Source organism: Zeus faber, assembly GCF_960531495.2.
Source record: "Zeus faber genome assembly, chromosome: 5".
NCBI classification, from domain to species: Eukaryota; Metazoa; Chordata; class Actinopteri; order Zeiformes; family Zeidae; genus Zeus; species Zeus faber.
In genome coordinates this window covers 16,646,395-16,671,394 of record NC_137192.1, presented here as the reverse complement: position 1 = coordinate 16,671,394, position 25,000 = coordinate 16,646,395, and the positions used below count along the sequence as shown (strand labels likewise).

The following is a 25,000-nucleotide window of genomic DNA, read 5'->3' as shown; positions in this document are numbered from 1 at the left end:
TCGACCACAAAAGCATCCAATTCAATATTGTAGATTAATGTAATAGCTTGGGACATTGGGGTAGAAGAAGGCCTTACGGTGTGTTCAAATGGAGGAGATTATCTCTATTAGCGTCGCCGCTTTAGTCTGAAGCACAGGGGCCCGGAACGCCGCGCGCCATTCTGTTTTCTAATACTACAGAATGTGTTGCTTTAAGTGAAAAATGGAAAATTGACTCTGTGGGGGTGAGAAAATGGGAATTGTCCCACACATGCTTCCCCCTATAGCAGGGAAGCCTCGTTCTCAACATCAGGTTCACGTTGAGATTTGCTATGCTGTGCTGGCCTTTGGCCCCTTGGCTGCTAAACCAATTAGCCCATCATGGAGGTGGTTACACAGGGGTGATACCTACCCCCCCATCAACCCTCATGCGCGCGCACGCGTGCGCACACACACGCACACACACACACACACACACACACACACACACACACACACACATACACACACACACACACACACACACACACACACACACACACACACACACACACACACACACACACACACACACACACACTCATGCACATAAACACACAAGGTATAAGCGCAGAGCCAATACTGCAGAAGGCCAAACAGCTCATGAGAGGCCATCCGCTTTGAAACGCTTGACATGCTCACGGTGCACTGCCAGAGAGACACACAGAGGGAAAATTAACCATATTCTGCAAATTAATCATACCTTTAGGAGAGGTCTCCCAGGAAATATGAGGCACTTGAAGCACATCAGAAATAAAAAAAGGCTGTTTAGTCATTTCCACGTGTTAATTCTATCAGGGTGGAAACCCCCACCGTCCCCTCCGCATATGCAGACGGAGCATGTGACACGGATCCATAAGAGGGAGATTCATGGCCCTCCTTTATGCAGGACACATGTGCTCCCTCCCATATGGACTGGGGCCGAAAGACGCTCCACAGCAGCTGAACGTGTCCTGATGCCTTGGCCCGGCCATGAAACAGGCCTTGTTGAGTTTCAAAACACAGCCGCGGGGCACGGGTCTGCTCTGGTTATTGGTTAATTGAAACTTGATTACATCTCGCCTCTTTGAAACAGAATGGAAATCAGTGATCGGCGCGAGGGCTTTAATTGGATCAAATGAAAAAAAAGTTCCTCAAAAGAAGTCTCGTCATCGTCGCCGGTGTTTGGGATTCATTCATTCTATGTCAGCCGGGTCCGGTCGGGTTGTGTACTCTCTGGACGTCCTTCCCAGGGGCAGGTTCCGTATCGATGACACTTTGGCCAGAGGGGTGAAGGTAAAGCCGCCCCCTCGTTTATTCAGGTTGGTTTTCGTTTCCTATCAGCAATGTTCTAGCCTGTTCGCACAACCAAGAAAAAATCAATGCCATTCCTCCGTCGCTGTCTGCTTATCTGATGGAAGTGCAGATGGGGGCAAACAGAAGTCACGAGCCCGGGCTGAGCTGACGTGCCGTTCATGCACCTCGACATAACTCTAAGTGCTATTAAATCTATTTTCTGTTTGTCTATTTTCCAATTACCGAAGGTAATTTCGCCATTGTGTGACTCTGTTGTTAATGTAGAACAAAGTCCTTTCAAATTCACATGATTGATGACATTCTGTAATTCAATATTGCTAATGCTAAGGTGTTTGGCCATGCCAAATTTATTTTGGGTGTTTCTTTTTGGGCAAAAGTTAACCGGGAAATACAAGTTTATCATTGTCGTAGTCACAGTGCAAATGAGAGCATTCTGCACGAATGCTATAATTCAAACTGTTATTTTTCTCAGAAGCGGTTGTCAGTCCATTTTTTGCCTGAGAAGAATAAAGAAGGTATTTCTCTAGGTATTCCTCTTTCTCAAGTATAATGGACTCGGTGTGATTTACATTAAGGGATTATTGCTCTTGATGGTGAATGTGATGTTTTTGGTTTTCCTCAATGCAGCGCCACAAAACGTTAGAGGTACTTGAAAGAGAAAAGGATCAGTATGATAATTTCACTTTAAAAAACACTTCTTTTTTTTTTTGCCCTATCCAGCACACAAGGCCTCCAACTTTATCCTCCTCGTTCCTCACCTTCTCTGTCTCGCTCTCTCTCTCCTTCTCTCCCTCCCTCCCTCCCCTCTTCCTTGCACACGGCACTCTCCGCCGCCCAGAGTTGGTTTGTTGTTTGACTTTGTGTGAGAGCTGGTTTGGGAGATAATGGAAGCCAGGACCCAGTTTAAAGGACAATGCTCCAGGGCGTTTTCTCCTGCCGTCTTTCTCCCCCCTCCCTCCCTCCCTCCCCTCCTCTCCCCCTCTCCCTCCCCTTCTCTAAAGATAGATCACTTTATAAATAATAATAATAAAAAAATAAAAAAAAGTAATTAATTCTCTCAACTTCTGAGCCCTGCAGCCCGCGGCGGAGTGAATGGAGAAGTGTAAATTGATCCAATGTGCATCCTTTCAGATAAATAAATAGCACGTTTGAGACACAAAAAGAGGCTCTTTTATAGCCGCCTAATTTCTCCGGCGTCGGAATTACATTTTTTTTTTGTGCCTGTGAATGGTCTGCGAGTTGTTCTTTGTCGGCTCGCCTTCCAAAAAAAACAAAAAAACAAAAAGAAATTGCGACTCTCCTGCAGCGCTGAGAGAGCTCCCTAAAACTAGAACAATGTTGTTTCCAACGGGAAGAAAAATGTTCCATGTAAAACAAATATAAATGCATTAAGATTTATAATAATTTCTCTTACTTAAATTCATATATACATCTCACATCTCACAGTAAAATGTCCTGTATTATATTGGTATGCGTGTTTCTTTATGGCTGACAGTGTAAGGAGATAATGTTTATTTTTCATGAACAAAAATGTCACCGGACGGCCCCCCTCTCACACCTGCCCAAGTGTGCACGTGAACACTAGCGTTGAGATGAAAACGTCGCAAACCATTTTCAAATATGAACCCAGAAGCGGAAATCGAGCGCTGTAGGTACGACATGAGCCTACAGGAGGGAGAAGAGGGGGAAGGAGAGAGAGAGAGAGAGAGAGAGAGAGAGCAGGAGGAGAGGAGAGTGGAGGCTTTGGGAAGTACAAAGACTGGTGCAGGACCGGCTTGGCCGGAGGGCTAGCCTGCCTGGAGAGCTGATAGGAGCCCCTTCTGTTCCATCCCCGGCGCCAGTGCCAGCGCCAAACACACCCCACTCCACAAACACTCTTAATCTGCACAAGACTGGATTAGTTCCTCTGTCACCGATAGCTCCCCGTTCTGCCCAAATCGAATGCCCCCAAGATGTACCTTTAAGTTAGGCAGAGGTCACTGGGGCAGAGGGGGGGAGGGGGGAAATAAGCGCTCAAAATGTCTGCAAGTTATCTGAGTGGTGCAGAATGGCATCTTGCACCTCGGCAGATCGGCCCGGCTGATACCTGCTCCGGCAGGGGATGATTAAAGATCCACGGCGATGACACTGAATTTTAGATCAATATTTGAAGGCCAGACCCGAGGGCGTGATTACAGCGGAAGAAGCTCATGTAATTCCACAACCAAGGATTCTAGCGAGCCAACTGTCTGGAAATTGTCTGACTTTGAGAGTAAAAGAATAAATAAAAAACCTGGGCTGTTTTTATTTTAAATATTTTGGGGAAAGTCGTGTTTTTGTTTTAAATTTGCGGGTATTTAATGTAATGTTACCTTTGAATCTTTTTATTATTTCACAAGTATTGCTGTTGATTGTTTATTTATTTATTTTTGTATATGAGAAAAATCTTCAATAAATGAACCCAACCAGGAAAAAAAGTTAAAAAAAAAAAAAGAAAGAAAATGAATAAAAAGATAGGGGAACCCCCCCCCCCCCCCCCCCACCCCCAAGTCAATAGACTTCTGCACCCTGGAATGTCCCACCCTTCCCCCCATCCTTTACATGAGAGGGCCAGCCCAGCGGGCAGTAAGGGCCCTCATCTGAGCAGACAAAATGACTATTTAAAAATAACAGTGATTGCATAAATTGAATTAGAACGTTTTGGTCACGGTGGAGGCGGTGCGGGCGGAGGGGGGCGGGCGGGGGGTGGGGGGTGGTGGCAGGCAGCAGATGACGGGCCCTGGCCTGCGTGTCACCGCGTTAATTGGTCGCGGCACGTTTATAAAAACTGAAAAGTGTCTTCCGCAGAAAGACAGAGAGAGCGAGAGAGAGAGAGAGAGAGAGAGAGAGAGAGAGGTGGGATGGGGGAGGGGGGGAGGCCTTTGAAGAATGTGGAGGAGTAGGGGCGGTGGAGGATTACTAATTGTGCTCAATTAAGTGACTGATTGGCGCTGACAGAATCTGGGCGTTGACAAGCCGGGCACAGATGAGGACGATTAGCGGGCGCTGGAACAAGCTGTCACTCCTCACAACGCGTTATGGACGACTCTCCTGCAGGTCCCACGCGCTGAACAATGACAGACAACGGAGGCATGAAAACTATTACGTTCACGCTCAGACAACCCAAACGGGTGAACGCCGGGAATAATTTATAGTTATTTTAACGCTGTCGCCACGTCGACGCTCTGCCCTTTCAGGGGTTCTGTTTTGTCAGGAAGTGAGCGGTTCTTTAGGCAAACGGCAGCCAAACGACTAATAGTCCGCCGTGTGTTCAATGAAGCACAGCTGCTTTAGCCAGAAGTCCTCACCCCCCCCCCCACCCCTCCCTTCATCCCTCCCTCCATCCCCCCCTCCATCCCTTCCTTCATCCCTCCCTCCCTCCCTCCATCCCTCCCTCCCTCCCAAATGTTTCATAGTATAAGCCTGGCCCCTCGCTAACCAGAGGTTAATATGCCGTCTATTGGGCTGCAATTGGAGAACGTGTGGGGAGCAATCCTCTATTCTCTGCTAGTGATATGCTTGAGTAACTATGGGATGGATTCAGCCACTGGGAACAAGAGCCCCCTCACCCTCCACTCTCGACACACCCGCACGCACCCACCCACACACACACACACACACACACACACACACACACACACACACACAGACCTCAAACCTCCTCACTTTGCGCTGACGCCTCTGCCAAATTAAACGGCAGATTTTCAGATTCCAGTAGAGTGGTTTTCAGCGCGGCCGGCTCGGCGCCTGCGACAGGGAGCCGCCCGCCGAGGAAAAAGTGAGGGAGATTGCGGGGAGCGGAGCGAGGGAAGGGGAAGGGGAAGAGGGAAGGAGAGGTGGAGCGCTGGTGGGGTAGTGGGGCGGGGGCGGGTTGTTTGCTCAAAACAGCAGGGGCCGGCGCTCGTGAAAAATGTCAGGTCAAATTGTTCTTGACAGTGTTAATATCTGCACCTCATAGCCATAATTACATGTAAATAAATAGTGAAATAGCTCTCAGCTGGAGACTGAGAGGGAGAGCTGCCGCGTGAGACAACCAGCTGAGGACCCCGGCACATTTCATATTCCCATTTTATCATCAGAAAGACAGAGAGAGAGAGAGAGAGGGAGAGCGAGGAAGAGATGCAGTTTGAATACCAGCGTTTTTAGAAAATAATTCAAAAATCCAAATTAAAATATAAGGACACCTTTTTTTGCAACATTTTGCAATGGAAGGAAATTAGTCCAGAGAGAGAGAGGAGTTAGGAGAAAGAGACACAGAAAGAAGGACGAGTAAAATAAAAAAATAAAAAAATTAAAAAAAAAGAGTGAGAAAGAGAGATAGTGGGAGAGATTATCAATCACGTCCGTGCACCTGTCAGGGTGGCATCTGGAACTAACAGGAACCACATGCAGCCAGGCAACATCGCAAAACCTCCAGCGTGCGGGGCAGGTTCAGCAGGCTGACCCCCCGTCCTCCCTGGCGTCTCGTAACCCCCTGCTCCCTGACCCCGGGGCCCGGGGACATGGCTCACAGCACTCGGACACACATTTCACCTGCCTGGACTGAGCGGATCCCAATAAATTGTTGTTGTGATTATAATTGAAATAATGTTATTAATATCATTGCTGTTACTATTTGTTATTGCAGGTTGTGGTGGTCGAAGTGGCAGTAGCGGCATTGTTATGATTTAATAAAAATTCAAGTCTTGTGGCGGTATTATAATGGTATAAATCTCTGCAATGGAAACCTAAACACGACACAGTGCATGGTGCCGTGTGTAATTGGTATATTAGATAGGATCAATGTTTGCGCCTATACTTTAATAGAGGCAATACCTCTCCCCAACATATAGGCATTTCAACTGTGTGGGACACACAGCATATGAATCAGTCTCAGTCAATTCCTACTTAAATCCCCATCTTCTAGGATTTACTGAAATTCATTTTGGCTGCCTCTGCAAGATAAATGTAAATCACATTCCCTTATATTTGCTATTTATCAGGATGCAGCAGCTCACTTTCTGCAGGAAATATCTCTCACCCGCACACAAACACCCTTGCATTTAAATAGCATTTTTATTGTCCGCCATAGCCTTTCATCTGGGCGTAGGGAGAAGGGCTGCCTCTCCAGGGGAGAGAGAGGTGGAGCAAAAGAGAAAGATGGAGAGAGGGAGAACGAGAGCAAAAGGGAACGTGACTGGAGAGAGAGCAGAAGAGAGAGAGAGAGAGAGAGAGAGAGAGGGGGAGAGAGTGAGAGGGAGAGCGAGAGAGAGAGCGAGCGGAAGAGAGGGAGGGAGGGAGGGAGCAGAGAAAACACCATTGGCAAAGCATCATGACAAAAAGCCAAATAGAAGGAAGGAAGGTTTGTAGGTGAAAAATAGATTATGAATACAGGAAGCCTCTTCCAGATTTTTTTTTTTTTTTTTGGAATCCACTGCGAATGGCATCACTTGGACGCTCCAGAGAAGAGGGAGAAGAAGGGAGCAACAAATGGCCTGGGAGGCTCAGTGTACCTCCACGGCAAACAAACAAACAGACACACAAGCATACAAACAAACAATCAAACAAACAAACACACAAACAACGTGCGTTGCACGTGGTGGAGCCAAGCGTTCAAATGAGAAAAACACAACAATATGAATGACGTCACACTGGTGTTAAGTCTTTAACCCGCGCGGTGTGTGAATTTCCACGCACTAAAAAAAAAAAAGAAAAAAGAAAAGGCCTGAAACGCACCGGGAGAACGCGATTCCTTACATGCGCGCATCTGAACGCATCTTTCCTCCAGAGTTCAAAAGTGTTGCACAAACAACAGCAAACGCTAATAATCTGTGCAAAACCAGTATAGCCAGTGGATATGATTTACAGTCCCTTGATTTTCTTGGCAGCTGCCAACAGCAGGTCTCCCCCCCCCCCCCCCCGCCCCCCAAAAGCCTCTTACATCTTTTTTTATACTTGCCAAATTGAAACAGTATTTGTTTTAATGGGAGTTCTAATTAACCAGTATGTATTCCCCCTCTTGCACCGCGAGTGGCTGAGCTGTGAATGCAGGCGATGTGCTCATCCCCTTTGATTTGTTGTCAGTGCAGCGTGCCAGCTGACACGGTGCCCGGCGAGAGGCTTAATGCCCAAGTTTTAATAATGTGGGGGACTACATGAATCTCTCCCTCTCATTGGTATTCAGGTGCAAAATGTCTTGTTAGAAGTCAGGGAAGGAGGCGGAATGGAGCCAGAGCTCTAGATTGTTCAGTGCACCCTCCCCTCTCCCTCTCTCTCTCTCTCTCCCTCTCTCCCTCTCTCTCTCTCTCTCTCTTGGCAACGGCAGGGCTTGCTTCTTAAATATAATTCATCCTGTTTTTAAAAGAAGCGTCTGCGCTCGCTAATGGAACAGCAGCAGCACAGTTTGGAGTCTCCCCTGGCTTATCTCTGTCAGACAGTTGTGGGGAGTCGCTGGCGAGCGTGGTGTCAGCGCGCACGGTGCGCCGCAGCGCCGCGCGGGCAGGCTGCAGGCCCGGGGACACGGATCAAAGGGAGGCAGGGGTGAGAGCCGCTCTGCCTCTGATCCCGCGAATGCCACGTGCGTGTGTTTCTTTCTCTCTCGGCGCGCGCACACGTGTGTGTGTGTGTGTGCCTGTGTGTGTGTGTGTGTGTGTGTGTGCGTGTGTGTGTGTGTGTGTGTGTGTGTGTGTGTGTGTGTGCGTGAGTGTCTTCGTCGCGCATGTGTGAGTGCTTGCGTGAAAGGCCCGGCCCACTCACACAGCCCAAAGGCCCCCCTCAAATATACACATGGCCTACACACACACACACACACACACACACACACACACACACACACACACACGCACACGCACGCACGCACGCACGCACGCACCCTTGTCATTTCAAAACACGTAATTAAAAAGGGAAACAAAATAAAAATTAAATAATCTTGTGAAACTTCCAAAGCACCTTCATCAGAACGGCACTTATTCATCACAGCTTTCTTGTAGTATCCTCGTTTGGGTGACAGAAAATGCCAATAAACGTCTGTGATGGACTACATTGCTATATTGTGTTTATTTAAATACGGCTATTTCCCAAATCTTATCCCCGGGAACATAAAAAAAAAAAATCCCTCCTTCTCGTCTGGAATATTGCCTTAAATATTACAAATCTTTGTCAAAATGCACGACTTTCTCTCCCATTGGCATTCCACAAGGCATGAAGTGTTTAGCTTTCAGACCCGCACTGAGCCACTGGTTTCCACTGTGTGGCCCCAGTTGCTTCCCCCCCCTCTCCCAGCAGGTGTCCCTGTCATGCAATAATGAGGAGTTTAGTCCTCAAGTCTGCCAAAGCCACACAGCTCCCCGGCCAACCGCGTCAGAGGACAATTAAAGGAACATCCAAAGGACGCTTCCCATTAGGTGTGGAGGAGACACATTTCCCCAGCGAACATGAGACAGAAAAAAAAAAAGTTGGTCGTCGGAGCCGAAACTTCCGCGGCCACGGAGGGAGAGGAAGAACCGTTGATCCATGACAGATAAAATTACTCACTTGTTTTCTGGTGCATTAAAGGACGATAAACACTATTCAGCCCCCAACATAATAGACGTTTAGAAGGTCACCGGGATGAAACAAATATCATCGATGAAGGAAAAAAAAAGTAGGCTTACACGGAGGAATAATCAATCTCGTTGGAGATCGCTTCAATTTCCCAATTTTAAAGTTCAGAAGGGCGTCGGGGGCGGCCCCCGGGGGTGGGGGGGCCACACCCCTTCCTGCTTCCCCGACGCCCGCTGTGCCTCCAAATGAAACGGGATCAGCGGGGAAAAACGCTCTCCCGCTCTCACACCCCCCCCTGACCAGCCAAGCACAGCTTCGGCCACGTTCCCCCACCACCACCACCACCGCCACCACTTCTCAAACCGCCCGAAACACACACCCCACCCGAGCGGCCGGCGCGTCGGCGCGGACGGCTTTTCCACCGGCCGTAATGGGAAAACGCGCGCTTGTCAGGAGAGGTTACGGGGTCGGGATGGACGGGAGCACCTGTCGGGATTTCTGAACGCTGCAGGATTCCATTACAGACCTGGCACCTTGCCATCACAGCCTATTTACTGGGAATCAGAGAACCCCCCCCCCTCCTTTTTTTTGTCAATCTTTAGCAGTTAGAGCTCGGCCGTCAACGGCAGACACGGAAAATAGCTCGCACAAGCATATCTTCCCCAAACAGACGCGGACTGAAACCTACAATATCAAGTTCTCATTTCCATCTCGATGAAGAGTCCCTTTGTGGGCCCCCCACCCCCCCCCCCCCCCCCCCATTACACAGAGAAGAAAACAGGAGAGTCGAAATATACTGTATGGCGTGAAAAAAACAACTGTGCAAGGTAGCACATCCGTCAACAATACGTATTTGCAAAACTGGAAATGAGCTGAACCTGGGATGACGGGAAACGTGACATTTGCTTAGAGTTGGAGGAGAGAAAGGCTGGTGTTTTTTGTTTGTTTTTTTTGTTTTTTTTTCTTTCCGGTGTGAATTTAGAGAACTGCTTAAGTGTGTGGATGTGTGTCATTTAGGTGAGAGAGAGAGAGAGAGAGGGTGGGGGGTAGAGGGAAGGAGGGAGAGAAGGAGAGAGAGAGAGAGAGAGCGAGAGAGAGAGAGAGAGGAGCGCAGGGTGAAATGAGAGGCTGTCCAGCACAGCAGGGAGCCGTGGAGGAGATTGAACTCTGGTTCCACTGTCAGGGAGAACATTCATCTCCATGCTGAGGCAGTGATAGGAATGCCACATGGCATTGCATTCTACATCAATTCAACACATTTATGCATTCTTATGACAACACCACCCCACCCCCCCAAAAAAACGGTGTGTCCTTGGTGAAAAACATCACCCATCCTTATATAATGTCACACAAGGAAAGTGCCGCTCGAAATATCCAAATAAAAAAATGACGTTGAAATGAAATTATTTACAAATCATCTTCAACTAAAAATGAAGACAAAAAGAAAATGCATGCAGCGTGGTGTAGGTAAGTAAGTCTTAATCCGGAACACTAAACAGGAAATGTTTATTATCCATAAGCATTCTTGAATGACTGGAGAGAGAGAGGGGGAGCAGCATTAAGGAGCCATTAATAAAAAGAGCCGTGTTCCTGGTGTTTTTTTCTGCAGGTTTTGCAGTGGGAGCATTAGCTGTTAAAGCCCCGGTGCCACGATTAACAATCAAACACGCTGTGAGACTCCATGTTATCCTCCGTAGCTTCAGCAGGAGAGAAAATCTCTTTTTTGTCGGAAAATCCTTAATTCTTTCTTCTCCGAAGAAAGAGGGTAATACCAAGAATGTTTCCAATCTGCTTTTCAGAAATATTTGAAGTCGAGAGGAAAAAAAAAAAAAAAAAAAAAAAAAAAAAAAAAAGAACTCCCCCAATAAAACACGTGTGAACGAGGGGGTAATTGTGGACAAATGCAGCATTGAAATTCATTTTCAACTCTTTACACACCATTTCAATCTTATTTTCTGCCTGTTAACCACATGTTGTTGGTGAGGGTGGGCAAACTGGCCAGTATTGATGGGTAATTGTGTATAATTCACTCGGCACACACGATTTGCATCAATACAAATCATTTTTCATTCTGTGCTACTTAAGACCCAACCCCTCACCATAGAGTCGCATTTTAAACGCTCATTAATGGCGGTGCCCAAAGAGGATGATGTGGAATCCCCCCCACCCAAGATTTTCAGAGGAACAAGCAGGAAGAGGAAGAAACACCCAAACCTGCGCAGACGCTATCGCACGGCAAACTGGCAAAGAAATTGCATTTTCTGCAGCCAACGCCTTGGCGGCGGCTCCGTCGCTGCGCTGCGATTAGGGGAACGCGGAATCTAATTACTGCGAGTCATGTTCTGCTTTGTTATCCCAGAGAAGGAAACCGGGCAGGTAGTGTGACCCGGGGAGGAGCAGGGGGGGAGCCTCGGAGAAACGGAGACCCGGCCCTGGTTGCCGCTTCCCCGCAAGAGCCGTACCAACATCCCCGTCGGGGAGGGTCGCCCGACGGAGACGAGCGAAATCGCACATCGTAATGGAATCTTCCAGCCGCAGACAATTACTTCGGGGAGATTAAAGGCGGCTACATTTATAAGCTTTAGATAATTATTTCATCTGCATGTGTTCCTACTGTGCTGCGCGGGATTTTCGACGTCCCAGGAAAGTCAAAACCACTGTTTGAAGCCGCGCGAGCAGCCGCGCCGGTATCTAGATGAATTTTAATTTGTTGATGTTAATCCGATTGTTTTACAAATGTAGCAATTTAGACGAGCCAAAATAAATCCAGGGCTTTAGGAAGCCTTTACTGAAGCCCACACTGACAGATTTTCTCTCTGCTTTTGATGAATTTTTAATGGGGACGCGCTCGCGCGTTACGAAAAGTAACAGCTCGACGGAGGCGGAAGGTGAGGAAAGTGAAAACCGGAGGGGCGGCGGCGGCATGCACGGGCTGAAATGAAGACGACTGCGTGAGTCGGACCCACCTGCGGGGAGAGCCCGTTGCCGACGGCGTTCATGTGGTTGCCGGAGGCCGAGGGGCTCATGAAGGTGTCGGAGTAGCTGGAGAAGCTGTGGCGGTTGGACGAGAGGCCGTAGGCGGAGCCGCTGTCAGCGCTCAGACCACCCTGGTGCATGGAGGACGGAGGCAGCGGCTGCGGTCTGTGCAACGTGCTGCTGCCATCTGATACGGATATGGAACACGGGCCACGAAAGATGAACATGTGTAGAACCTGGTACTGTGACGGGATGGACAGCATCCATCCATTTCCGAATTCTACGGCCTCTAAAACTTAAAAGGAATCCTTATCGACTTTATATAACACAGATGAGAGGATAAGTGTGTATAACAGCGTATTACAAGGTTAAGAGTCCTGCAAATAATACCGTTTGCTATTTGCTCTTGATGAATGCATCAGCGAGAGGAATAGAAATATCTCCAGTCAAAGGAAACCCAGAGGAAATTGCGCTCAGACCTGCGTCTGCTTCCCGGCAACAAAGGAGTTTTTGTGGAGATAACGAATGGCTGCATGGATCCTATATCCAGCACATGGTCACATATATGATGCAAAATTTTGTTAACATGGGCCCAAAACAATTACAGATGACATACCACAACCAGCAGATCATAAGATGTGCTTTAAATAAGATTAAGCCCAATTAGTTTTCCGACTTGAACATGTTCCCTTGTAACCCTATGGAAAGACATGAAGGACCGAAATATCTCAGTCAAGGTCCTACCCTGTGATAGCGTGGTGCTGGCGTAGCTGGACTCTGGAAGCTGGTATGTGGGCAACGTTGGCATGCCGGTGGGCGGGAACCCTCCAGGTAGTAGGTGGTTGAAGGCTGCGAGCTGATTGGCTCCCGCCTGCTTACGCCATCGGGCACGCCTGTTGCTGAACCACACCTAGGAGGGAGCGAAGTGTAACCCTTTAGTCTGAATGGTTCAAGGTGAACATGCGCAGAACATAGTTTATAGGGCTTGAGATGATTTTTCTTTGTCGATCTCGTAGATGGTACAGGGGGATGGTCACTCCCTTGGTTACGTTTTTGTTTTCGTTGGATTTCGAGTTGTTCGTGCTAATGCTAATTTTTAGTCTTTTAGCTCCGCATTTGCCTAATTCAATATGACATTGAGTAATATATATGACAGTAAGAGTCTGCTTCCTGACTGCCACCTGTGATTAATCTGCTGGTTAGTGTGAATGGTGGTGGTGGTGGTGGTGGTGGTGGGAGTCGAGCGGCTAGTCCCTGTGGGAGCCACCTTGGAGGCTCAGCGGTCCGGCCCTGTTGTTCTTCTTAAGTGGCAGAGGCTGTGATCTGTGTAAACAGGCTGCCCTAAGCCCCCTTCTGAAGGCTCGAAGTCATTAAGAGGTCAGAGGTAGACCCCAAGCCCCTGCCTCATCTCAAGTATGTTTGTGAACCTCCTGAACTGAGTCGGCCTATGAGGAATGCCTACACCTTGCTGCACAAGTGTGCTCTCCACATGGTCACTTTCAAAGAGGAGGGCGAGGAAGGGATTTGTTCGATTACAAGAGTACCGTGGATCAAGCTTGTTTTCGATTACAAACTTCACATTAGGTCAAAATATTTTCAGCTTTTAGCTTCGGCCAAATAGGTTTGTGTTTAGAAAACACAGATCTGCAGAAAAACGTTCCGAGGATCTACGTCAAACCCCAGACACACAATGTCAACTTGCTGAAAGAGAGAGACAAAATAGGCCCCATTTGAACCGCAGTGATTTACACATTTTAAAAAGGCTTCTGCCTCAACAAAACATGAATATAATCAGGCCTTTTGAAAGGACTAGCCATCCAGCCAGCAACCTGTTCCATTTAACCAAGACAACGCCTGGGCTCACTGTGGGCTATAAGGGTTGAAGGACATTGATCTATGCCTCGCACAGGCAATTCATCAGAGTTTAATACACTGTCAGTGCAGTTCATCTACTGTTGTGTTTCAAACGGCCCGGGCTATTGTGTAAGCACATGAAAGAGGGGCACAAAAGCCCCTCCATACGCCATGGAGAACAGTGGACACAAAGAGGGGGCGTCCCTTTTAAACAGGTCTTAAAGAGGGACACTTTCAAGGGGACTTACACAGAGACACGCTCAATGCTATCGGGGCTGCCTCTTTTTCTGCACACAAACATACATATAAACTCTTATAGGCCTACAAGGGGATCTCAACTCCACAGAGATCTTAATTTGAATGTGGTTCTTTTTCCACACACTCAATGCCTCTGTAAATACCTAGTGATTTTTGGCCATGGTTCATTTCGGTCAAAAGCATTTAAATGAAAGAAAAAGCCCTGTAATGGGCTGTGTATTGTATCGGCGCTTGAGAAATATTCCAACTTTTGTTGTATTATTCAACAGTGAGCCCCGAGCTCAGGCCCTACCAAATTTAAACAGTTCCTGTTGCAATCCTTCAATAAACTCTCTCCAAAACAAAGTGACGAGAGTGGCTCCAGTGAAATTTCTCCTATTGGGATGTAGTGGAGCGTGGTCTTAGGTCTGATCTAAGCTCCTACTGGGCTAGACAAACAGCTGCCTAACCCACGGGGGGGGTGGAGAACCCTTCGTTCCACACACTCCCCGTCACCCCACCCCGCGGTGCCACTTCACCTCCGACCTCTGAACCTCAAACACTCAGTCCACCCTGCTTTTATGTTCACTTTGACTTCCTTTTGCCTTTGTCATCCAAGCTTAGTGAGGAGGTGTTCCATCAGGGCCCGCACAAAACACTTCACCGCTCAACAGACTTTTCTACCTTTGCCCTGTTCCATCTTCTGCTTCTTCTGGGTCTCGTCTCGCAGACACGTCCACTGTGGAAAGGCAGTGGTTTGCAGTGGAGAGCGGATGCATGTTCCGGTACATGACCACGGAGCGCATCGTGTTGCATTTTAAACGCCTTACCTCAGCCGGTAACCCAGCCAAACATGCGGCTGGGGCGCAGAATCCTTTTCAAAACGAAACACTATTCCTAAAACATGTGAATGTTTTGGATGTATCAGTTGTGTTTCGTTCCTAACCAGAGTGACTTCCACCTCCCTCCAATTGGCATGCGGTTGCCATAGACACCCATCCTTCTTAACGACTGGGGAGCCTCTAAATACCATCAGCCTAAGTGAATTTAGTCTGAGGCTTTGAGCAGACTTGCTGCGAAATCAACTAAAATGCTGAAGGCTGCAACACGACTGAGTTAGGACGGCCAAACGCTGGGCCCCATGTGCTCCGTATCGACTGTAAGGAGAAGAAGTGACTTACTTAAACAATCGCAGGCTCTCAGCATAGGGTTTAGCGCATGTAGACAAGGTTGTTGTGTTTGTGTGCAAATTTCAACTAGCGCGCACAAACACACACACACGCGCACACACACGCGCACGCGCGCACACACACACACACACACACACACACACACACACACACACACACACACACACACACACGAGAGAGAAACATTCACCAGCACACTCCTTTTCGCTCTCACCAGAGTGAACAGCCCGAAGCTGAGGATTTCAGGCTGCTCCCTGGAACCTGATCACAAAGTCACCTTGGACCGCAGATTCTCCAGCGCTCTCCCCAATCCGGTTTAATTCCCCTCAGCACAGAAGAGCTGCATGGCTCCTCCATGTCTCCCTGCAGTATCTACCTACAAGTGTGCCATATGCCTGACGCTCGCTCGTGTTAGCCTAAGAGGTTTTCAGGTTGCCTCGTATCCACACTTGGACCGCATTGTGTCTGTACTGCGAGTCCCTGAACCTTTGTGGGGGGAAGTTTATGGACGGGTTGGTGGTCGGAGAATCCAGAGCAATGCCTCAGCTTCTAGAGGTAGAGCTTAACCCGGCTTGGGAGAGGAAACAATAGACGGAGTTGAGCCCCTGAACTCGGCCACTGAGGGAGAAGGAGACATTCGAGGGGACGAGGAGTAGAAAGGCCTGAATAAAATCCACAGTGTCCAATGAAATAGAAACGCTGTTTTTTTAAAACACGCCGCCGTCAAGCCATGCGGCCAGCATGCGGGCGCACAGCGACTGAGATTGTACCCCGACTGTGATTCAGGGAAGATAAAAATGATGAATACGAAATCCGCTCGGTATTTTCACTGAAAATGTATGGATGTTTTTCGCCATTTATAAATGTTCCAACATGCGTCAAAACAGCCGAACAACATAGTACATTTGTGTGAGGATTCATTATACATTCATGAAATGATCTAGCCCCAACATGTGCCTTTTTAGATACGATAGAACGGATCTTTCCCTCTTATCAAACATTTTCCACCCATTGCCTTTTGCGATTACAGCAGCCTACCGCACAACCCCTCATTGTCTCTCACTGCAATATCTCCGCAATACTGAATACTTCTCTTTAATATAGCCGATTCATCAAATTGACGAGGACTCAATCTTTTACGAGTCCATACTGCACCCAACCAACAAATTCCTTTTTCTGCGTTTCATCTTTCTGAATCCCGTGAATAACTAACGCGAAGATCAATATTCTCTCTAAACTGCGAGAATCAGCAATTGGAATCTGTACTTGGGCACGGGTATATTTAGTCCGCTGAAATGTACTTGCATAGTATATTAGTATACGTTAATATTTAATAAACATTATAACTATATTGTCATGGATTGTGGCTGCCTGGCCCACAGCAACCACGGCGTCGTTGCATCTCCTCTTACGATCACAGTGGTTGCCAAGTGTGACATTCAGGGCATTAACACAATTTTCCTGCTTTTTTTATTTGAGTTGGCACTCACCCTGCTCACTTCGTTCCCAGTGGAATTTATTTCGGACTCACTAACAGCAAACACAGCTCAGTCGCCGCCAAAAGAACGCTTTTACACCCTCTTATCAGCGATCGGCGATAATGATATCTCAATATTTTCATGCGTGACGTTGCAGTGGCGAACCCCCCCCCCACACACACACACACACACACACACACAACATTTTGGTGATTCCGGCGCGGTTTTCTGAAATAGGGTCGCTTCAATGTTTCAGGATTTCAGTTGAGTCGATCCTCCGTGAATTATTTTGCCAAAAGGGAGCCGTGAACGCGCTCCCATTCTGTGCGCGAACATCAGCATGCGGCCTTAAATAATGACAAAACAAAATGCGCTCTTGACTTAATGTTCACAAAAACACAGAATTTGTGATGCAACCGGCTTCAACATACAAATCCTCATCTGTCGCATACCATGCAATACCCCCCTCCCTTTCATTTCCTCTGTTTTACCCCCACTCCTCTCTCTCTCTCTCTCTCTCTCTCCCTCTCTCTCCCTCTCTCTCTCTCTCGCTCTCTCTCGCTCGTTCTCTGATTCCCTCGCTGCCTGCCTTCCAGACTGGAACTATGCTAATTAAAGTAGCTGGGAGTGTAAATTTGAGAGGAGAGTGGGATTAGCTTGATAAGTATCTGGAGTACAGAGGCACTGTACCAAAGTCATTTAAATTCTAATAATAAGAAACTGTTCGAACATTCATACTGATGCATTGCAACAATTTCTGCCCCGCAATCTACATAAATCCTATTTATTCCTTTTACAGAACATGAAACCATACTGGCGGGAATACAGTTGCCTGTTGGGTTTGCTTGTCACCACTCGGTTCCATTGTTGCCGCCAGTCCTCAAGTGACACTGTGACAATTAAGAAATTCTGTACTTGCATTCCATACTTCCATTTGAATCCCGTGTTTTTTCAGCCAGTTGTTGCGTAAGCCGACAAAAAACAACACACCTGAATACTCGGAAGGAGCCGCGATTTTACTTAATTTGCCTTCAAAAGTGCACTCTATCGGCGTTGTACTACTTGTACGTGCGTAATCGTTCGTGGAAGCTGTTTATGCATAACTAACACTCCGATACTAAATTGGATAATCTGTGTAATGGAAGTTAAAATTCAGCTACAGTGCAGCTCGACTCTTCCAAAGTGACAGCTGGAAGCCGAGTACGCGGACATACATCAATACGCCGGCACAAGCCACCAATAAAGAGAGAGAGTTTTTTTTTTTTTTTTACCCAAATTGATTTTCACACTTCATAAAAAAGCAGTGCTTATACCTTATTAGATTCCACTTACAATAATAGCTACATGCAGAATGTTTATTGGTAATGAAAGGGGATCATTATGACGGATCCAGTCGGTGAGCCGGCAACACGCTGAGACGAGGTATCTCAGCCAAGACGGTCTTAAACGGTCTTCAAAACTCCAGCCCAAACGGAGACGAACGTAATTGACTTTGTCGTACGAGTCCTGATTCAGGGCGGCCTGCAGCCTCCCGCCTCCTACTCCTCCTCCTCCTCCTCCTCCTCCTCCACCTCCTCCCCCTCGTGTTCTATGGAACTGTTGACACCAGAACCTCCATCTGGACGCACTTCAGAGAGACGCAGACACAAATAACTTACTCTTCTCCCCTTGGACCTTTTTTGGATCCGCTTTACTGTGTGTTAGGTGTGCGGGGTTATCAGAGAGAAAAGTGGCAGCACATATCGGGTTCATAGGCTGGTAGGCTCACACACACACACACACAGACACACACAGACACACACACACACACACACATTGAGACAAGCTGGAAGTAATTACAGAGAAATGTGGATCATATCCCACAATTTGTCAGCCGGAGTGATAAAACCATTGCAGGGGTGGTAATGGCATGTGAGCACTGGTAGTTGTGTTAAAAGGTGTTAGTGGGGTTGATGAAGATGGATGGTGAGGGTCCCTCAAAATGGCAAGGGGGTGTGGGGCGGGAGGACTCAAGGGGCAGCTCTGTTTATGAAGCGCTGAGTTTGTAGGTTATGAGTCAGCGGCAAGCCAACCACTCATGATTTAGGTAAAGAATCCCAACGTTCCGTTCACGGGTCGGCAGCGCACGCACATCTTCTAACACGCTCATGTCACATGCGCCGTCTATGACTGTAGCTATAAAAACACCTGTCCTGCAGATTAACGACACATGGAACAAACAGAAAGCTTTTAGCAAAGCTAGAAATTCAACTGACAATTCCAGCCTTTAAAACACCTCCAACTTCCCCCTGGCAACGGTCTGAACCGTAGCCTTGCGTCAGACATCTGGAAGATGTGTCACTGCAGCTGCGCTGGAGCGGTTTTGCTTTCGGGCCAAAGGGTCTCCGTTCTCCAGGCCTGTAATGGGCCATTTGGGCACTGGTGAGAAAGCCCAGCTGGTGGACAGTTTCAGAACGCTCTGACATACGCTCGCGTACACACGAACACATACAGGCCATCAGGTTTACATCAAAACAAAATTCTTTCTTTACAGCCTCCATCCACGGGTGGACTGACCAGCGGGAACCTCTGGACTTTTCCTCATAGCCCACTCTGATCTGACCTGTGTGGCCCACTTCACCTCGTACTCTTCAATCTCTCTCTCACACTCTGTACTTAAGGCCTATCTTCATGGCCGACACCATCTCTCCGTGAACCACTTCCATCACTCAACCTATACTACTAATATATAATACTAGTATAATATACTATATAACTAAGTTAAATACAAAAGAAATGTACAAAAAAAACTCTTCCGCCACTACAAATCCCTTTACAAACATCCTAACCAGCTTCGTGGGGGCAACGTTGGGGTCCAATGGTCATTATTTACTTAGGCTAACCATTCCTTTTCTTGGGTGACCTTCTCGGAAAATTAAGTTTGAGCCGACCTTTGGACGCTTTCAAAGCCTTTCCAGAATTAGATTACGGGGAAAATAGCATTAAAAATTATAGCCATGACTCAAATACCTCAGGTTTTCACATGACATCATTTAGATCTATTATCTAGCAGCGAGGACCACAGTCTCCTCCAGTTGTTGTTGTTTTTGTTGCTTTTTTTTCATGTTTGTATTAATTGGCGTAAATATGCAGCCAAGAATATCTCGACGTATTTTCTAATGAATGCTTTTCCAATGAAAAGCATGTTATTTTAAGACCCCAAGCATCACTCTTTGTTCTACACATGCTCACTAAGAGTATTAAAAACCTCCAGATCAGCCTGAAATGCAACTGCGCTTCACTACCAGACAGAACGGGGGGTAAATTGGGCTTTTTTGTCTCTGACCGTTTTGTATTTCTCTGACCGCATGACACATTTTCGATCAACCCAAGTGATGGTTGGCAAAGCACTAAACACCGTGAAGAAGTCAGCTTGCGTTGATATTATGGGGGGGGGGGGATTCTTATTCCAATCTTCTTCTTTTTTGAAGGCTCTTCAATTCCCAAAGCTCAAAAATAACTTTTCATCTGTGAAACAGCAAAACTATAAATGAGTTTGCCGGATGTGTTTTGTTCTAATATTGGCATGTATTGAAATTTGTACATATAAATAGATGTTCCACTTAAGGATTTCCATTTCCCCTATACATTTTCAATTCGATCCATGAATCTTACAATCATTCTAAAATGATCATTGTTATGTAATATTATTATATTTAAGTATTAGTTGCAGTTCAAACACTATATATACAGTATATCTTCTTCCCACTCTGGCGTAGTTACGATTCTATGGTGGTAGTGGTGGTGGGTGGTGGTGTGGGGGTTTAATATGGACAAGAACATGTGTGGAAACATTTTCCCCCCCTGACTACATGTTTGTGCAGCGATGGACACTTAGCATGCAGCGAAGAGTTTGGGAGGTTCAGCGGGAGTGCGAAAGAGGAGAGGGCTGCCCCGGCACTCATCTTCTTTTTTCTCATCCTTTTCCCTTTTTTTTTTTTTTTACTAGGGTCTGATTGATTAATGTTGTTGTCGGGGCATGAGGTCCCAGGAGAGGATGAGGGTGGTGTGTGATATGTGGGGAGTTTTACAAGCAGCGGCGAGGTTGAAAGTGATGGGACGAGACCCTGGCCAAACGCCGGAATGAGAAATCCATCAGGAATGCATTCTGTCTCTTTCTCTCTCTCTCTCTCTCTCTCTCTCTCTCTCTCTCTCTCTCTCTCTCTCTCTCTCTTTCACTAGGACAGCTGCTGCTATAACTCTACTGTACATATCTCCCTTCAGCCTTATACACAACCACATGGCAGCCAAGCTGTCAGACAGGTTCTAAGGTCTGAGGTGTGAAGATTTAGGGCGATCCCTGTCTGGGACTGGTTGGATAAGCTGAGCCAGAGCGTTGTGGGGAGCAGATAACTTCACTGGAGGAACACGGCGATTGGCCAAAAGCGTTTTTATTCTTAGAAATGAATACATCATTGTGGCAGGTTTAAAAAGGCAGCGGTAGTATTATTATTGAGTGCAATATGTATATCTTGGTGTGCATCTAACCTGCACTCTGGCCTCGGTGAGCTTGGTTCTTTGGGCCAGCTCCTCTCGGGTGTAGATGTCTGGGTAGTGCGTCCTCTCGAAGGCCTTCTCCAGCTCCTCCAACTGCTCAGCCGTGAAGGTGGTGCGGCTGCGCCGCTGCTTCCTCTTCAGTGGAAGGTCGGGCTCCGAGTCCACGTCCGAGCCCTCGTCCGTGCGATTGCCTTGGGAGGAAAAGAGGACAAGAGGGCCGCCCGGGTAATTATGGGACGTCGCAATGCTTTTAAAGTCACCGAGGTTTATAAGCTATTTTTTTTAGTTAACCCACATATGTTGACTCGTGTGAAATGTCTTTGTGTAGGAAATCAAAATGCTGAAAAAACGCTATCTATCATTTTGGGGACACAACCCGCTTTAGATGCTGTAGCGCCAGAGAGGGGGGAAGGGGGTGGGGTGGTGCTGCAAAGAGGATTCAAATGACAGTTACCCCTCTCTCATAGCACAACGGAGCAAATATTATCTTAATCTGTGGATATTTATACAATATAGAGGAGCCCTGAGACGCAATCCTTCCTCTGAGTGGCGTCCCGAGGCTGCGGTGGCAGAAAGCTCCCGGCGGTGGGGGACGAGTGGGGGAGTCGGTGGGTAGAGAGGTTAATCTGCACGGGCCACCTTGCTGCTCCCCGCTCCACTGTTCTGTCTCCCAGTGGCCCAGGGCGCAGTGCTCATCGAGAGCACAGACACAGTGTGCACAAAATACAACACAATATCGCGTCGGGAGCCATTCAACCCTGCGCGTCTCCCCGTGCTGTCATTAAATGAATTAGAACATATCTTACATTACTTTTAAGGCATTCAAACTAAGCTGCATTTTTGCTCGAGGAATGTAGATACAGCACAACGCTGTGCAATCCGGGGCCAACAGGGGAATTTCTGACAGCAAATATACATTACCATTGCACATTACCATCATAACTGAATTTAGAAAATTGCATCATTTTCACCTCCTCTGCATGTCTATTCAGACTGCACGGCCCTTTTCATTTCGTGTCACAAAATTCGTATTTTCATAATTTCCTCATTGAGACATTGACAAGGAATTGTGATGTGCCAGGGTTGCTCCGGGCCTGGTTGGATTGCATCACGCACCGTCCAGAAAGAGTGGGAGAAGAGAAATAAAGGGAGATACTGAATAAGAGGGTGGGTGAAGAAATTCTTTCTCCCAATAGAAGCCCCGCGCCGTTCAACTTAAACAAACGTTATATTGGTCACTCGCCCAAATGAATTCCAAATACAGTGGCACTTTCTAGTTTCGGTATCCGGTTTACTGGTTCGCGTTTTCTGACTGAAATCTTCCGACACGACCGGCGGACAAAGGGAGAAACCAAACAGCCTCCAAAATAACAACTGTGAGAACAAAAGAGCAACAGAACTGGTTGAGTCTCAAGGCCAGCTCTGGAGTTTAATTAAACAAGGAATTATGGGATTATATGGAGACTATCATTACAGGCCACTCCACGATTCTTCTACGAACATCTTTTTGTCCCCCCGAGCTCACGCTCAATGATTCTCTGCGGATTACATGTGGCCGCAGGACATGAGGCCGCATTCATTAAATCAATTCTTCAGTCTTATCCTTTTTAATAAAGATTGATTCTTGAAACGCCATCCCTCTCTCCCTCTCTCTCTCTCTCTCTCTCTCTCTCCCTCTCCCTCTCTCTCTCTCCCTCACTCTCACGAACACCCTTGAACATACAAAGTTGAATATGTACATACACCACTATATCCCTTTGTTGGTTTTCATTAGAATGCGCACATTCCATTTTGCGCGGTAACTCGCCATGACAACACTTGAGACCGCGGTCCGCGGCGCATGGATCGCTTTCCAAAGTCACCCCCGGCGTCCTGCGGGGAGGTGAGGGGGCACGGGGACGAGGCGCACACTCCAGGGGCTCCAGCGCCCGACGCCCAAGAATCATCCCCTCAAATTATTTCTCCTTTCACTCCTGTTTCCTTCACACTTGGTCTGAAGGAGTTTGGATGTACAGGAACGGAAAATCCGTCCTTAAATATGCGACAAGGAGAGACGGCTGCTTGACAGTGTTTCGTGCTGACGGGCCGATGACTGATGAGTTGGGAGCTAAATAAGACACAGGAACATGTCCTATCTCTTGTGATTAATCCCTTAAGTAGCATATGCCATATGCCGCAACCAGCATGTTCTGCTCTTTCACATGAAAGAGTCTTTGTGTCTAAAGTCAACAGCTGTGGTGGGGGGAAAAAAAGCACCTTTTTTTTTTTTGTTTGTTTTTCCAAAAGATTCAAAACTGATCTATATGTCGGTAATAATAATTTAATAATAATTAGGATGCTGAAATTGATCAAACAGTATTATGTGGATCACTCCAGCCAGAAACAGAATTTGGATTCTCACAGGGTCAAAACAAGCCAAACACCTCAACACATCACGAGCGGAAAAAAAACAAAAACCTATTTACACGGAGGAATTTGTCAGCGGCAAATTGATTACACTCGATCCAAAAAAACCTCCCAAAAAACGTTTTCTTATGGGTGTTTGTTGCTTTTCTCTTCCGGACGCAATTTGGCCAGCGCACGCCGCGCTCCTACCTGCAGGAACAATTGGGAGAATTTACCCTTTCATCACTCTATCAGTTGAACAAGTCTACAAATTTGAATAACATATCCCCTCTTCGTTTCCCCGCGCACCTGTCAGTGCTAATAAAAGACAGAGTAAGCGCATGATAGTATTGAACAGGGCCGGTCCTCACCGCTCAAATGAATGGGGGAATAATAAGGTACACTGTGATTACACCTTTATATAATAGCGCTTTGGTAATTCCATGAGAGGGTTCAAGGGATATTGATAAAGCGCTCGCACCTCAGCGCTTATCTTCAAATTAGAGCCTAATTATGTTCCATCCAGTGGGCATGATTACCGCTGTGTATCCTCCTCTGGGGGCCCTCTGCGCTTTTTCCTTCATATTGATTTAAACAGCCAGTATAATTAGGAATTAATCAGGTGTAGAGATCATTTACCCAAATAGCTTTAGAAACTTCTTTCAAAACATTTTTGAATGGAATCACCTCATGAATTGCTTGAATTAAGGTCTAATACAATCAGACTTTGGAAAAAGATTTGGGTAATAAAAGAAAAATCTGTTTTTTTATTTTTTTATTTTGTTATTTATTCATTTATGTTGATTTATTTTATTGAGGCTGACAAAACATGTTTTTTTTTTCGGGCCCAAAACAGCAGAATACAACATTTAATTATATCTGCTTCGTAAAAAGTGTATTGTATATATTATTTATAGTATATCGCATAGCACAGATGAAGCCTATACACATCAAAACAAAAAAACATTTCCAGAGTTCATTCAGATTTATCATTTTGTCCCGCACAAATAAAAAACATTGAGTTATGATAATTTTTGAGGACATGGACTATTGGATAATAGTTTTAAGGTTCGCATGTGGTTTTAAGGATAGTCCTCTAACTTAATGTTCCTCTTCTGACCCCTGGAAGAGTTTGCTGCCCTCAGACTGGATGCAGATGGAATACTCATCACTCCATTCTCCCCAAATTCCCTCTCTCTCTCTCTCTCTCTCTCTCTCTCTCTCTCTCTCTCTCTCTCTCTCCCTCTCTCGATAAACAGCCCCTGTCCTTTACACCCAACACACTGAGCTGCTGCCCATTCAAACAGCAACAAATACGTCCACTTACTAAGGCAATTGGATATATCTTACATGTCAAAGTCAAAGTAAACTATTGAACTAAATTATTAAGCATCAAATGTCTGTATAACCAATACCAGCAAATCATAAGTAAGACATCATTTAAAGAACTTCAATGCGTCAATCCATTATCTGCAGCAACGTTAACACGTC

At 46.7% G+C, this 25,000-nt stretch overlaps 1 protein-coding gene across 3 annotated transcripts in view; it reads right to left on the bottom strand.

Moving 5' to 3' along the window:
* Positions 1-25,000, bottom strand: part of pax7a (paired box 7a) — a gene marked incomplete at both ends in the record, with an annotated part of 45,940 nt that overhangs the window by 2,880 nt on the left and 18,060 nt on the right. For all 3 annotated transcript variants that reach the window (XM_080000551.1, XM_080000552.1, XM_080000553.1), the window contains 3 exons: positions 11,820-12,016; positions 12,574-12,739; positions 21,116-21,315. In XM_080000551.1, the coding sequence (XP_079856677.1) occupies positions 11,820-12,016; positions 12,574-12,739; positions 21,116-21,315 (563 nt within the window). The remainder of the gene's footprint in view (positions 1-11,819; positions 12,017-12,573; positions 12,740-21,115; positions 21,316-25,000) is intronic.